The 13,257-nt window shown below is 49.3% G+C and overlaps 6 protein-coding genes across 6 annotated transcripts; 5 read left to right on the top strand and 1 right to left on the bottom strand.

Annotated features, from left to right (window-relative positions):
• Nucleotides 1-360: 360 nt before the first annotated feature.
• Nucleotides 361-1,137, top strand: Asppvi_010935 (ankyrin repeat domain-containing protein; the record flags this gene model as incomplete). The annotated part of the gene is made up of 1 exon (XM_043306771.1): nucleotides 361-1,137. One exon carries the CDS (start codon nucleotides 361-363, stop codon nucleotides 1,135-1,137), a length of 777 nt encoding a protein of 258 aa, XP_043162706.1.
• A 650-nt stretch (nucleotides 1,138-1,787) lies between these two features.
• Asppvi_010934 (uncharacterized protein) lies at nucleotides 1,788-2,126 on the top strand (the record flags this gene model as incomplete). Its single annotated transcript, XM_043306770.1, has 1 exon — nucleotides 1,788-2,126. The coding sequence occupies one exon, from the start codon at nucleotides 1,788-1,790 to the stop codon at nucleotides 2,124-2,126; it is 339 nt and encodes a 112-aa protein (XP_043162705.1).
• A 740-nt stretch (nucleotides 2,127-2,866) lies between these two features.
• On the top strand, nucleotides 2,867-4,009 carry Asppvi_010933 (uncharacterized protein; the record flags this gene model as incomplete). The annotated part of the gene is made up of 1 exon (XM_043306769.1): nucleotides 2,867-4,009. One exon carries the CDS (start codon nucleotides 2,867-2,869, stop codon nucleotides 4,007-4,009), a length of 1,143 nt encoding a protein of 380 aa, XP_043162704.1.
• Nucleotides 4,010-5,122: 1,113 nt separating this feature from the next.
• Nucleotides 5,123-5,665, bottom strand: Asppvi_010932 (uncharacterized protein; the record flags this gene model as incomplete). Its single annotated transcript, XM_043306768.1, has 1 exon — nucleotides 5,123-5,665. The coding sequence occupies one exon, from the start codon at nucleotides 5,663-5,665 to the stop codon at nucleotides 5,123-5,125; it is 543 nt and encodes a 180-aa protein (XP_043162703.1).
• A 1,434-nt stretch (nucleotides 5,666-7,099) lies between these two features.
• On the top strand, nucleotides 7,100-7,879 carry Asppvi_010931 (Hint domain-containing protein; the record flags this gene model as incomplete). Its single annotated transcript, XM_043306767.1, has 1 exon — nucleotides 7,100-7,879. The coding sequence occupies one exon, from the start codon at nucleotides 7,100-7,102 to the stop codon at nucleotides 7,877-7,879; it is 780 nt and encodes a 259-aa protein (XP_043162702.1).
• Nucleotides 7,880-11,675: 3,796 nt separating this feature from the next.
• Nucleotides 11,676-13,014, top strand: akr1 (putative aldehyde reductase (AKR1); the record flags this gene model as incomplete). Its single annotated transcript, XM_043306766.1, has 6 exons — nucleotides 11,676-11,722; nucleotides 11,787-11,874; nucleotides 11,968-12,084; nucleotides 12,138-12,425; nucleotides 12,480-12,608; nucleotides 12,661-13,014. 6 exons carry the CDS (start codon nucleotides 11,676-11,678, stop codon nucleotides 13,012-13,014), a joined length of 1,023 nt encoding a protein of 340 aa, XP_043162701.1.
• Nucleotides 13,015-13,257: the final 243 nt, after the last annotated feature.

The following is a 13,257-nucleotide window of genomic DNA, read 5'->3' as shown; positions in this document are numbered from 1 at the left end:
ACATGATTTTGGACCAACTTCCCGAAAAATCTTTCAGAACCCAACTCGCCCGAAGCCCAATTCTCCTCGCGATCAAGATCCAGTGACTTCAAGGCCAAAGGGGGAAATGTGAACATGTCTCTTTATCATTTACCTGGTGAATTGTTGCTCTCAGTTGCTAGTTTTCTGGAGGTTGAAAAAGATATCAACTCACTGGCCCAAACCAACCAGAGGTTTTATTCTCTTATTAATCCATACCTATATCGACGTAATTCGCTGAACTCCGGAAGTTCGGCGCTGCGATGGGCAGCCCAACGAGGGAGTGAGGCGACGGCTCGAATCAGTATTTCTGAAGGCGCGAATGTAGAGGCGGCAGCTCAAATGACCATTTCAGAAGGGGCGAATATAGAAGTGTTAAGTATCGACGCCAGTACTCCTCTATTCCAAGCGGCGAAGAATGGACACCATGCAGTGATGAAGCTCTTGCTTGCGACAGGGAAGGTGGAAGTGGACTCAAAGGACACTTTCGGGCAGACACCATTGTCTTGGGCTGCGCGGAATGGACACGAGGCAGTGGTGAAGCTCTTGCTGCAGACTGGGCAGGTTAATGTGAACTTGAGGAACCGCGATGGTAGGACGCCATTGACTTCTGCGGCTATTGGTGGCCATAAGGAAGTGGTGAAACTGTTCCTTGCGACCCAGAGTGTGGACGTGGACTTGAAGGACATCRACGATCGCACGCCAATGTCTTGGGCTGCGATGCGTGGCCACGAGGCAGTGGTGAAGCTATTACTTGCGACCGGGAAGGTGGAGGTGGACTCGAAGGACAATATCGGGCGCACACCGTTGCATTGGGCTGCAGTGGCTGGACACGAGGCAGTGGTGAAGCTCTTGCTTGCGACTGGGATGGTGGATGTGGATGCAAAGGACGCACAAGGCTGCACGCCATTGTTTACTGCAGCGGTGGGTGGAGATCAGGCAGTAGTGAAGCTGTTACTTGCGACTGGGATGGTGGATGTCAACACGAAAGACTCTGAAGGTCGCAMGTCATTGTGGTGGCCTGCGCGGCTTGGCCACGAGGCAGTGGTGAAGCTGTTGCTCGCGACCGGGATGGTGGATGTGGACTTGAAGGACACGGAGGTATTCACGAATGTCTAACTGTGATGGCGCTCTTCCCACTTTCACTCTTTCCCCTTGAGGCATTTGGAGAAGTTTTACTGAGCCTCACCCCATTCTAGTCATCTGGGCTTTTTTGCTAATACTAAGTTAACACCAGAACTAATATGGCGGCCCTGAGTTCCAAAATGTGAACAGTCTCTTGACCTCAGTGGAAGCCAGAGATGCTAGATACACCCCTCCTTTGGTGACTTAAGCGCACTCCATACAGCTATGAACTCTATGTCGTTGCTGATGACATATGATTCAAGTTGACAGGCGCTTTAAGAGTTGGGTTGAGATGCCAGATTCGAGGACGACATTGGCCATTATAACTACCGTCGCTGGACTGCAAATGAAGTTATTCCTTCAGAGCCTACATGGCAGAGATAAATTCACCTCCCATCTTCTCTCCTCAGGCCTGGCCATGATATCGTCCCCTGAGTATGGACGCAAACTCACCCACGCCGTAGGCTGGGGGACGAACTGGCCTGTCTCACCACCAGGCCTCAAGACCCTCCACAACCTTTGCCAAGAGAGAAACACAACCACAACTGTGGAAATCAATCTGTGTCCACACACACATACAATCTGCATCATCACACCTAACCGCAAATGGGTACAGAGCAACGGGGTTGATTAACGTCTGCGTCATGTCCCTCTCCCCCAGCATTCCTGCTCTCGAGCCTGCGAACTCTGGCAACCACATTCAGATGACGAAAGTCTCGCCCTCCGACCTCGAAGCATTCATCACAGCCTCAGTGGATGGATTCCAAAGTATAGGCCGCTTAACTGATCTGCTCGGCCTCCTCACGCAAAGTGCTGCGGCACGATCGCAAACAGATATAGTGCTCTACCTTGCTCACCTTGATGGCAAGGTCGTGGCCTCGGTGGATATGGAAGTCATGAACAGTGTAGCACACCTATACATTAATAGCGTGCTCCCCTGGACACGGGGAAAGGGCCTCCAACACTTATTAGAGAGGGCCTAATTACTGGATGCTATGAAACAAAACAATAACTTAGCTACCGTCGAGGACTCGGCCGGGAACACCGAGTGCTGTTAATGCTGAGTGTGTTGGATCTGACCTCGCTTGTACGAGAACATGTTACTCCCTAAGGCTGGTTGCAGAGTAACTGCACTTCCCCAGCCAAGTCATGATGGCTCACCTATTAGTTTAGGGCATATTAATGTTATTCACTGCTACTCTGTTTCAGATAATTCTGTCTTGGCTCTCTTTATTATTGGTCAAGTCTGACTCATTTAAGACTTGGCCCGAGGAAAAGTAGGTGCCCTGTCCCTGATTTGGATCCCTAGTATCTATGCGATTGGATAATTTCTGATTTCCCCAGCCTGAAGACCATAGTAAGGTCTTATTGCTATTGTTATTGCCTGTTGCCTAGGGTGGATAAGGATGAGAGTGTGGAAGCTAGCAAAAGTTAGCACTGCCCCTGGACCCTGAGGGATTTTCTGTTGCAAACTTTTTCTCCATGTGAACGTCTACCCGCATCTTAAATTGTCCAGGATATCTCTGTCTCACTTAAGTTACAAAAATTAATTACAACCTCTCACACAATCAATATTATCTCCCCATCTGATGCTGTATCCAAGCACAAATAACAAATCCGTCTTGTCGATGGCATCAGCCTATCCCGACGTACCCCTCAGCGAGACCCTGACCTGGTTCAGGGAACATCAACTGCGAAACAAGAATTGAACAGAAGCACCAACATGCAGTCCATCATGGTTTCTGCACACGAAAGCAGCAGGGAGACCCCTGCAGCCATTAGCCATGTCTTTGACCGCATAAGCATGGACAAACCAAGTCGCCCCACGTACAGCACCGACAAACCGCTCAGCCAAAAACTGAGGCTAGGCATCTGCGCAATGGAAGAAAAAGCCCGCAGCAAAGCCAACCAAGAGATATTCACCCGCTTGGAGTCTACAGCCGGTATTGAAGTAGTCATATTCGGAGACCAGGTCCTCCAGGACCAGCGCGTGGAGGCATGGCCACCCTGCGATGTGCTCATCGCCTTCTATTCCAATGGCTTCCCGCTGGCCAAGGCAATCGCGTACACCCAGCTCCGGCCCTGCGTCTCGCTGAACGATCTGCATATGCAGCGCCTCCTGCTGGATCGGCGGCTGTGCCACGCGGTCCTGGCTCATCTCGGGGTGCGCACGCCCAAGAGACTCGAGGTCAGTCGGGACGGGGGCCCGAGGTTTGGACAGTGTGATAGGTTGACTGGGCTTGGGCTACGGCTTGACGGTCATGGTCCCGTGACTAAGCCTGTGATATCCTTGTCTGAGGATGGCAATACCCTGGTTGTTGATGGGAGAGAGCTCCGGAAGCCCTTTGTCGAGAAGCCTGTTGACGCTGAGGACCACAATATCAATATCTACTACCCAGGCGGTGGTGGACGGAGGCTATTCCGGAGGATCGGAAACAAGGCTTCGGAGTACGACCCGTGCTTGACCGTGCCTAGGTGCATCACCGAGGGAGACACCAGTTACGTCTACGAACCGCTATTGACAGCCGAGGGTGGCCAGGATGTCAAAGCTTACACCGTAGGGTTTTATCCTGGGCCTTATTTTTCGTTTGCGGTTACTCGCCCTTCGCCGGCTGTTGTTGGGGTGGTTCTCCGAGACGCAAATGGTCGGGAACGGAGGGATCCTACGGAGCTTACTGGTGAGGAGAGGGAGATGGCGGCTAAGATATCGACTGGTTTTGGACAGGCGCTCTGTGGCTTTGATATTATTCGCATGGGCAGAAAGAGCTTTGTGATTGATGTCAATGGCTGGACTTCGGTGAAGAATCAGAGTGTATTCTATGATGAGGCGGCCGGGGTTCTCAGGCAGATGCTCTTGCAGACTTGAAGAACCTGAATGAGATTTTCTATGGGTTTTTTCGTTCTGTGACAACTATGGTACCTCCCATAAGGCATGAAAGGATTCAACATCCTGAGTGATCTGATGTTCCTTATAGCAATTAGGTATCTTTCTTAACCTGATATCTTTATATAAGTGATTCAAGATGGTATAAAGTAATCGAGTAGAAGATCATAGTCGAAGATACCTCATCGTGTGTAATAATTCACCCTTGTATATGAACTTGAGATCCAATAAAGCCAATTTCCTCTCTTACTACAGGCTAGACCTGGTCCTGTACATCCGCTTATCCGTATGCTTATAATCTACGTCTATCAGTGGAAAATGGGAAAGCATAACCTTCCATCATTGGAAATACGTTAAGGTAGTCTATTAACAGTAAATGAATGCATATTTTGCCGGAATCGTATATAGCTTGCATACTATGGCCTTGTCTCCTCAAATGAGTCTCCATCTCACCCGCACTGACTACACAATCGCCTGCATCTGCCGCATGGGCGTCGAATAAGCGGCCATAGAGGCCATGCTGGACGAAATCCACCCCAGTCTCGTCACCAGCCGCGATAAGAACAGCTAAACGCTCGACCGCATGGGCGCGCACAACATCGCCATCCGGCCGACTATCTCAGTTCAACGGAATCTGCAACCTCCATTGAGGGCTTTGCTGCATGCGTCAAGAGAGTATTGGACGTTATGGAGGTCCAACATCTAAAGGGGTCAACGCCGTCAACACATACGGGGTAGGGCCCACAGGGGAGATGCATAATATCATGGCGTGGGCTCGCAGGTATATACAGAAGCATCCCATGATGGTTGACTTTCAGAGTGCCATAGGTCAGGCTAACTCCAGGTTCATAGACAAGACGCACCTCGGGAGCTGCAGCTTGCAGCAAGACCGGGGCGGGATGGTGATATCCCAGCTGTTGTTATTCACGTCGCTGTCTTGTTTCTGGATGCTGGTCCCATTCCTTTCAGGAGATATGGTGAATCTACACCGTGACACAAGGCGTGGATCGCTTTATGAAGTCAAGGGCAGCCATTCCATTCGTATTCCGCGGCGCCAAAAAAGGGACCATGTTTGGTTCCATAGAGTTGATGTGTTCAAGATAGTATCGATGCCTCGGAGACGAGTCTTAGTTCCACACCTCCAAACCGAAAGTCCCCTTGCCAATCGCCGGTGTCGATATTTGAAACCACGAAGACAGGATTGCGGCCGCGGACTAACTCAAAAATCCCCTCACTCTTGATATTCATCCAGCCACTCTCTGTGTTGCTCCAGTATTCTTTAGAATCTACCATGTGATCCAAGCGAAGATGGTCGTCATTCGTTTGAAGCAAGACCTGATCCGCAAATGATGGATGGCCCAGCCGATAGTCAAGCCTATAGTCGGAAATCTGCCTCGGTGACCTTCCATATCCGACACTGAATCTCAATAGTGGACGATGTGGATATGATGCTTCTTCAGCACCATTCCAAGTCGGGAACCGCATTGGATTTTTGTAGCCTTGGTATCCGCAGAACTGTGCCTGGCGGGAAAGTTCCTGAGAGCGCTTCAGGATTTCGAGACGGTCTACCTGTCGCTCACGGGCGTCAAAAAATTGAACCCTCCAGATAACCTCATAGAATCCTGGTTTCCAGTCCATCAATCTAAAGGTGCCTGGCTTTGGGTGCTCGAGGTCCAAATATCCCTGACTGTGGGTTAGCTAGAGGACTGACGAAAGTAATACATGATATGGTTTGTTCTTCATACATATAGCGTGCAAATCCTGCGACACGTCAAAACGGTCTCTCCACAAATGAACTTGGGTCTCGTAATATCGGGTGGAACAACAGAATTGTGCAACTCCCAGGCTTTCTGGACCGTATTACAGGCTTGAGGATCCAGGTTCGGAACTTCTTGACCGTCTGTCATCAATGGGACTAGCGAGAATGGAGACTGACTGTGTCAAGAATCAGCCACAATGATTGACCGAGCCAAAGAGAGGAACACGAACATATCCATTTGCTGTAGTTGGCGTCGAACGTACAAAGGAGACCACGCTGAGTTGCTTTCGTAAGGAGGTTCGATATAAAAATATTGCTTGCGATATTTTTGCTCGTCCTTATCCCTATCATACAGCGCTGGCGCGGGTTCATAGTCGGCCTCTTCCTCAAAGCCATGAGAGGGGGCATGTTTGAATGTAAAGTCGGCTGCTACAAAGCATAATGATTCATTGGAGTATGAGCACGGTGACCGTAGAGCTATACCTCCAGAGTTACTGAGCTTGCAGCACCTGTCGCATTGATTGAATCGGTTTTGGGGGTTTCGAACGCATTTTACTTGCTGCTGGTGGCATTGCACGCAAGCTATTGACTCAAGGTTAGAGCAGGAATAAAGCATCTAATAGCTGGGGGATGGCAATACCAGCAGGATTTCTAGATGTACCAGCCATGGCCAAAATACTGGGTGGGATCGACGTGGCAGGGGTTGTATTGTCTGCTGATGCTGGTTTGTATTGTTGACCAGTGATGACGTTAGTCAAACCCACAAGGCTGGCTGAGTCTACCCAGGTATTGCCTTAAACAGCCCCTTCCCCACTGGAGTTGTAATGCGCAGCTGCACTTCATACACATCTTGAAATAACCATACATGAGTTACTTTACAACTTAGCACTATGAGAGGCTGATCCAGACTGTGCCGGTCCTGATCGGTAGGTCAACCACCCATCTGTGCCAAGCTCTGTATGGGCAGCGTCAAAATTACAGATGGCACTCCCCCAGACTAGCCAAACTGAGCAAGCTATTACCTAAACAGGCTTTCCTTGTATCGCCCAGGTTTATCTCATACAGTATTACAGTATCAAAAGAATCATACATGAGCTACTTTATAACTGATCACTATGAGAAGCCGATTCTGATCGGGCCGGTCCTGGTCGGCAGGATCAGATCACTGGGCGTTGGCAATAATTAATTACTCTGTGAATGCGCCTGCTAAGATTATTTAAGGGCCTCCTATCCCTCAGCTCTGACTCCCTCTCTCACTCTCACATAACAATTAGATAACTATTACATTCTAAGTCTCACTCACCTAGCCCAAAATGAAATTACAGCAGAATTTCCAGAGCCATGTGGTGCTCTTACTACTGATGTTACTGGTTCGAGGCCACTTAGCCTCTGCTGGTGCAGCATGCTTCCCTGCCTGCATGGTTGCCTGCTGTGAGTGTGCTGGTGGTCCTGCGGCATTTGCAGGCCCACTGGGCATTGCTGTCGGCTTCACTGGCTGTACTGGTATCTGCATGGTTGCCTGCGCCACGCTTGTGTGGGCTCCACCAGCATGCTTCGCCAACGATACCCTCATTACCATGTTCGCACCCAATGGCACATTATATACAAACTCCATCACTGCTGTACACGCTGGAGATGAGGTGCTCACTCTGGTGAATGGTCAGCTCACCACTACTCGCGTTGTACGTAACCTACGATCGTCCGGAACCTACGACTTCATGGAATTCGAAGTACAATCTGATGGGGTTATGTCCACTCTCAAAGTAACTCCCCAGCATGGTCTGCTCATCCTCGACCAGCAGGGGCAGATGCGCTTCTCTTTCGCCTCCGATGTTAATATCGGAGCCCGTATTCCGTCGAGAAACGCGTCCCCGTGGACCGTCTCGCGGATCAAATACGTCTCTGGAAGCGAGAAGTACACCCTGGAGACGACAGATGGCAGTATTCTGGCGTCAGATGTATTGGTCTCTACCATATGCGAAGAAGAAATCAGCACAGGGCTCAAGATGGAAGAGATCATGCACGACTGGAAGTCCAGACATCAATATTCTTTCGATACAACTGCCACGTCTGGGACACAAATCAAGGGTTAGGCGGGTGTACTCATTCAGCTACACCGAATGTACTTGGCTTTTATCAATTCGCCGCGGATCGGTAAGCGAGAAGGACTAATTTGCTGATATGATAGTAATTGGGATCATTTGTTCGGTCTTTTTCTTGTTCGTTGCAACTCTTCGGCAAATCACAATAGTTACTCTACCATATCTGATATAATGAGAACACTTGTCTCCGTGATAAGAACTGCTCTGTCCTCGTTGCCTTCTGCAGCAATGGCGCMAGAGATCCACCATGCAGAGTAGAAAACATGTCGATCAGGTAATGTGTTTCACAAGCGAGCCGCGCAGCTCTGTATTGCACATGAGTCCCGATCCACCATCTACCTCGATGTCCGGGTAGTCGGAACAGCCGGTATGGCGGGTTCGGCATGTTCGGCTTGAAGTCAGCGTACCTCCCTGGTGGTGATTCATTGTACTTGTTGGAACGACTCACTGGACCATAGGCAACTGAGACGTGGTCAAGCTCACTTTTACAGTGGAAGGTTATGAAAGCAAAGGGCAAGCGGATGTTACACGGAGAAAATCATTGTTCTGATATCTCAAGAGCATCAGAGGTTCCGATGGACAAATCGGAGTGAGACACTGGAGAAAAGTCTAGAATTTTGCAAAGATCAAAAAATAGTTTTTGAGGAAGCATTAAAGCTCATGAACACTTCCCGGTCTGGAAACGTCAGCTGTGGTAGGTGGTATCAGCCATATTTACAGATATGGGACTGATCCCATTCTAGCCATCCCAGATATATCTTAGATGCCTTGATCTAAGAGTAGAGGCTAATTATAAAGGGCGGCGAGAATTTACATCTGCTTCTAAAAGCACCTCAGGTATATAAGGCTGTTTAGGACGTTACAGTCATAGAATGACTGAGGCTCATTCTGGATTAGTCTGATATCAAATTTGGGACAGTCACAGATCAACAGACGTTCAGCTTCAGGGATTATTGGCAATAATTTCTCGATCTTCTACAGCGACGACAACCGCCGTGCTGGCAAACCCAACGAGCAGCTTGCAGGCTGTATGCGTAATGGAAAGGGGAAGATGAGCTTTAGTTTTACCGCCCAGATGGTTCAGGGTATTGCGCCTGTGACACACTCAGGCCAATTTATCAGTTGATCGGCATGTGGGTTTCATGAAATTTGTGTGTGATGACACAAAGTGAAGAACAGCGGAAGCATGTACGGCCACTGTAATTCAGGAGCCATCAAAAACCAGAGCAAGTTCCTGGTTAATATAAGCGATGAGATCTGGACTCTCACGAACTGTATGCACATGGCCTTGTCGCTGCTGGCTGGCACTCCCTTGAATAGCCAACAGCAGGAATACACCGTAACTATGCAGGCCTCTATATTAATAATGTTACAGATAATCAACGCTAGGGTCGACTGTCCAACACTGCAACAATGCATTGCGCCACAAGACCGACACAGACAAACGTCTGTGGGACGGATACAATGCTAGAAAATCAACATCACATAGGTGAGCTATCACGGTCCATATATCATTAAAGAGGCTAAAACCAAGTTAGGGAAGCCCGACAAAATAAATATTAAAGTTAATGAGATTAGGAGATAACCCTATCTTGAATCCCATAACCTATGCTACTAGATAGTATTCCTGAGCTTACCTTTACTTAGCGTACTCACACTCTAAAATTTAGTAGCTCCTACTTCAAAGCAGCAAGACTTCAAGGGCATATAATCTTGTAGCCGCGTTGATAATACTGGCCTAAGTATAGCTGAGCAGATGGGAAGCCCTGTTTTCCACACCCTATGGTTGTATGTGCTGGAAGCAGCCTCGGATCATATAGGATGATGAGTGTGGATAGTTTGTGATGCACTCTAGGTGTATGCATCCAGTGGGAAAAACGTGATGATAGGGCCTCCAATGAGCGAGGTCAACATGTCATGTTTCTCTGCAAGAAAAAGCTGTTCCTCTTTTCTCTTCAGGTGACTTTTCGTATGCATTGAGCTGAACAACATACCTGCATAGCCTCACGCTTGAGAGTTGAAACCAATGCTGTCATCCGATTACTGATTTCGGTTATTTGTGGCAGCACGTTGTGCACGTGAGCCCTTGATGTGTACTTCCATCTCCGGCTTCCATCTTAGTTAGTTTGTGGAATCATCGAATACATACGTTTTACCTTGGTATACCGCGCGCTGCCATAAAAATGGTAGCATGTCAAGTAACGATCTGAGACCTCAGAATCAGTACCTCTTCCCCTGAACCTTTTTTTGGAACTCGAACAACCACACTCTCCTCATCGAATTACGACCAAACGCAAGGGTCCCTTGCTGGCCAGACAGGCCACCACAGATGTCATCATCTCATCAACCATCATCTATCCTTCTATCCCAGGAAGTCATCAAGACTGCTTATCAAACCGCGGAATACTACAAGGCCGTCCTTAGCCAAAGCAAGCCTGCAGATCGAGACCCGTATCGACTACATAACCACAGACTCTCATATGGCAGCGAGGTATACCAAGGTAAAACGTATGTATTCGATGATTCCACAAACTAACTAAGATGGAAGCCGGAGATGGAAGTACACATCAAGGGCTCACGTGCACAACGTGCTGCCACAAAAATAAGCTGGCTGTATGTTACGAAAGGTAGCCTAACAGACGTGTTGAGGTGCACGGGTTTCAGTCCTTAATGATCCCGAACGGATCGCCAGGTCCGAGCGGACCGAGTATCTACGCGTCCGTCAAATGACGTCGGGAACTCACGTCAATTCGGAGCGGCCCCGAAGATACTCATAGCTAGGCTGCTACTAACAGGCCGACAGCGCATGGAAGTAATGATCTGGCTGGAAGATATCCAACGGTAATCAGCTATGTTGTGAGAGGTGATCATATTGAGGACTTGTGGATCAATGCAGTTATTTGTAGTTTGTATCCTCTCTGGCATCCGTCCCCCGTCCGCGTCAGCTGGGTAATTGTCCTAACAACCGTGTCTCGCAAAGCTCTGTGAGACCGTCAACTGAAAGCATTTGAATATACGTAGTAGAAACCTTGTTTCTTCGAAAAGTGATGGATAATGTCCGCTACGATTTGACTGAAATTAACCGATGTTAGCTAACGGCCGAGAATACCCTCGACCCAGGGAAAGCCGAGGCACTGATTGGACCGTATCTAAAGAGGAAGGAGAGTGGAATGGGAAATTATCCTGCGGGCAGGTCACGTGGACTGCACGGTTAATTTCGGATTGCCGTGGTGACATCATCCCGATCCCCCAAAAAGCCGATGCCCCTGATTTCTACTTGAGAATGATTATTGTCGTCGAAGAAACAACTGGGTGGGAAGTTGACTAAAGTAATGTACTGGGTATATCTCCATGGCTAATCTGAGAGCTGCCACTGATGAGTCTCTTCTTAGTCTTATGGCAACCTAACAACCTAAGATGAGCTCATATGTCATCGAAACACGACATCCCACGCTGGAAAACTTTAGAACCCCTCAGTGGGGCATGGCGGGGGTTGGGGTTACCGATTCGAGGACGATGATAGGATTCTTCTCGCTGATTACGCTGGCAATGCTTTCGAATTAGGAGTCCAGAATGCGCAAAAGCCACACTTTCACATCTTGTCGCAGGCCAGCTGTCGTCAAGGTTCCCACCGGTCCACCGGAGCAACTCCGAGGCCAAAGCTGTCTCTTGCCTTATTTCTATCCTCTTCTTCCTCTCTGTTTCCATCCGTTTGTCTCTCTGTAGTTGCGTCTCTTTGATACCCTCACTGCACATTCCTCCTCGTCCAGCCCACACTCCCATCACAATGTCTCTCGGAAAGAAGGTCACCCTCAACACCGGTGCTCAGATCCCGTATGTTTGGCTCCCGTCTCGTCGTTGGAAGTGCGAAAGTCAATAACTGACCCTGAACCAACAGCCAGCTGGGTTTCGGTACCTGGCAATCTGCCCCCGGCCAGGTCGGTGAGGCTGTCTACCACGCCCTGAAGGCTGGTTACCGTCACCTGGTACGTACATAACTCCTGTAGTACACTATCCGAAGTATAATCCACTAATTTGGTACAGGATCTCGCGACTATGTAGGTTCTACAATCATCCAGAATCCGTCTATAACATACGCTGACAGCCGAAGCTACCAAAACCAGCGCGAAGTCGCTCAGGGTATCAAGAGAGCCTTCCAGGACATCCCCGGCCTCAAGCGTGAGGACATCTTCATCGTACGTTCGGCTCAATCACCGCAATCGCCTTATCGCCATTCTAACAATTGCAGACTTCCAAACTATGGAACAGCCAGCACCACCCCGACGCTGTCGAGAAGGCTCTCGATGACTGCCTTGCTGAGCTCGAACTCGACTACTTAGATTTGTATCTCGTGCACTTCCCAGTTAGCTTCAAGCCCGGCGACGAGTACTTCCCTCTCGTCAAGGACAGTCCTATCCCCGAGGGCGATGTCGAAATCGATGACAGCATTTCCATTGTTGATACTTGGAAGGCCATGACCAAGCTCCCCAAGAGCAAGGCCCGCGCCGTTGGTGTTTCTAACCACACTGTTGAGCATGTAAGCGATCCGCACCGCAGCAGAATTGAGAGTCAGCTAACTCACACCCTACAGCTCGTGGCCCTCATCAAGGCCACTGGTGTTGTTCCCGCTGCCAACCAGATCGAGCGTCACCCTCGTCTGCAGAGCAACGAGCTGATTGCCTACTGCAAGGAGAAGGGCATCCATGTCACTGCCTACTCGGTATGCCATGCCACCTTTGCCTGCCACTTCAACAGCTTGCTGATTTCTATAGGCCTTTGGTAACAACATGATCGGTGTCCCTCTCCTGATCTCCAGCGACGAGGTCAAGGCGGTTGCCGCTGATGTCTCCAAGAGACTCGGCCAGGAAGTCTCCCCGGCTCAGGTCATCCTCGCCTGGTCCCAGGTCGGTGGCCACAGTGTGATCCCGAAGTCCGTCACGCCTTCACGCATCGCCGCCAACTTCCAGGAGATCGAGCTTACTCCCGAGGAGGTCGAGAGGGTGTCTGCGCTCGGCAAGGAGAGACGCCGCTTCAACATCCCCTACACTGCCAACAAGCCTCGCTGGGACATCAACATCTTCGGCGAGGAGGAGGAGAAGCCCGCCACCCACAAGGTTATTATCTAAATGTCTTGCCTGATGATTGATGTATTTATGTTCTTTTGGGAAGATATAGAGCGGTACATAAAAATGATATCCATGAGATGACTACGCAATAAATAAACGGGCCTTTGCAAGTGAAATGCGCTGTTTACTCACCGAGTTGGACCTGACCGGATCTGTGCGGACGTGGACAACCATATATGTTTGTTCCCGTAAATCGACTGAAACGCTTCAATCATTGCAAGAAACTTGCTGCGTATTGGCCTT

Source organism: Aspergillus pseudoviridinutans (genome assembly GCF_018340605.1).
Source record: "Aspergillus pseudoviridinutans IFM 55266 DNA, scaffold_9, whole genome shotgun sequence".
In the NCBI taxonomy this organism is placed as follows: Eukaryota; Fungi; Ascomycota; class Eurotiomycetes; order Eurotiales; family Aspergillaceae; genus Aspergillus; species Aspergillus pseudoviridinutans.
This window is presented reverse-complemented; position numbering and strand designations above follow the sequence as displayed.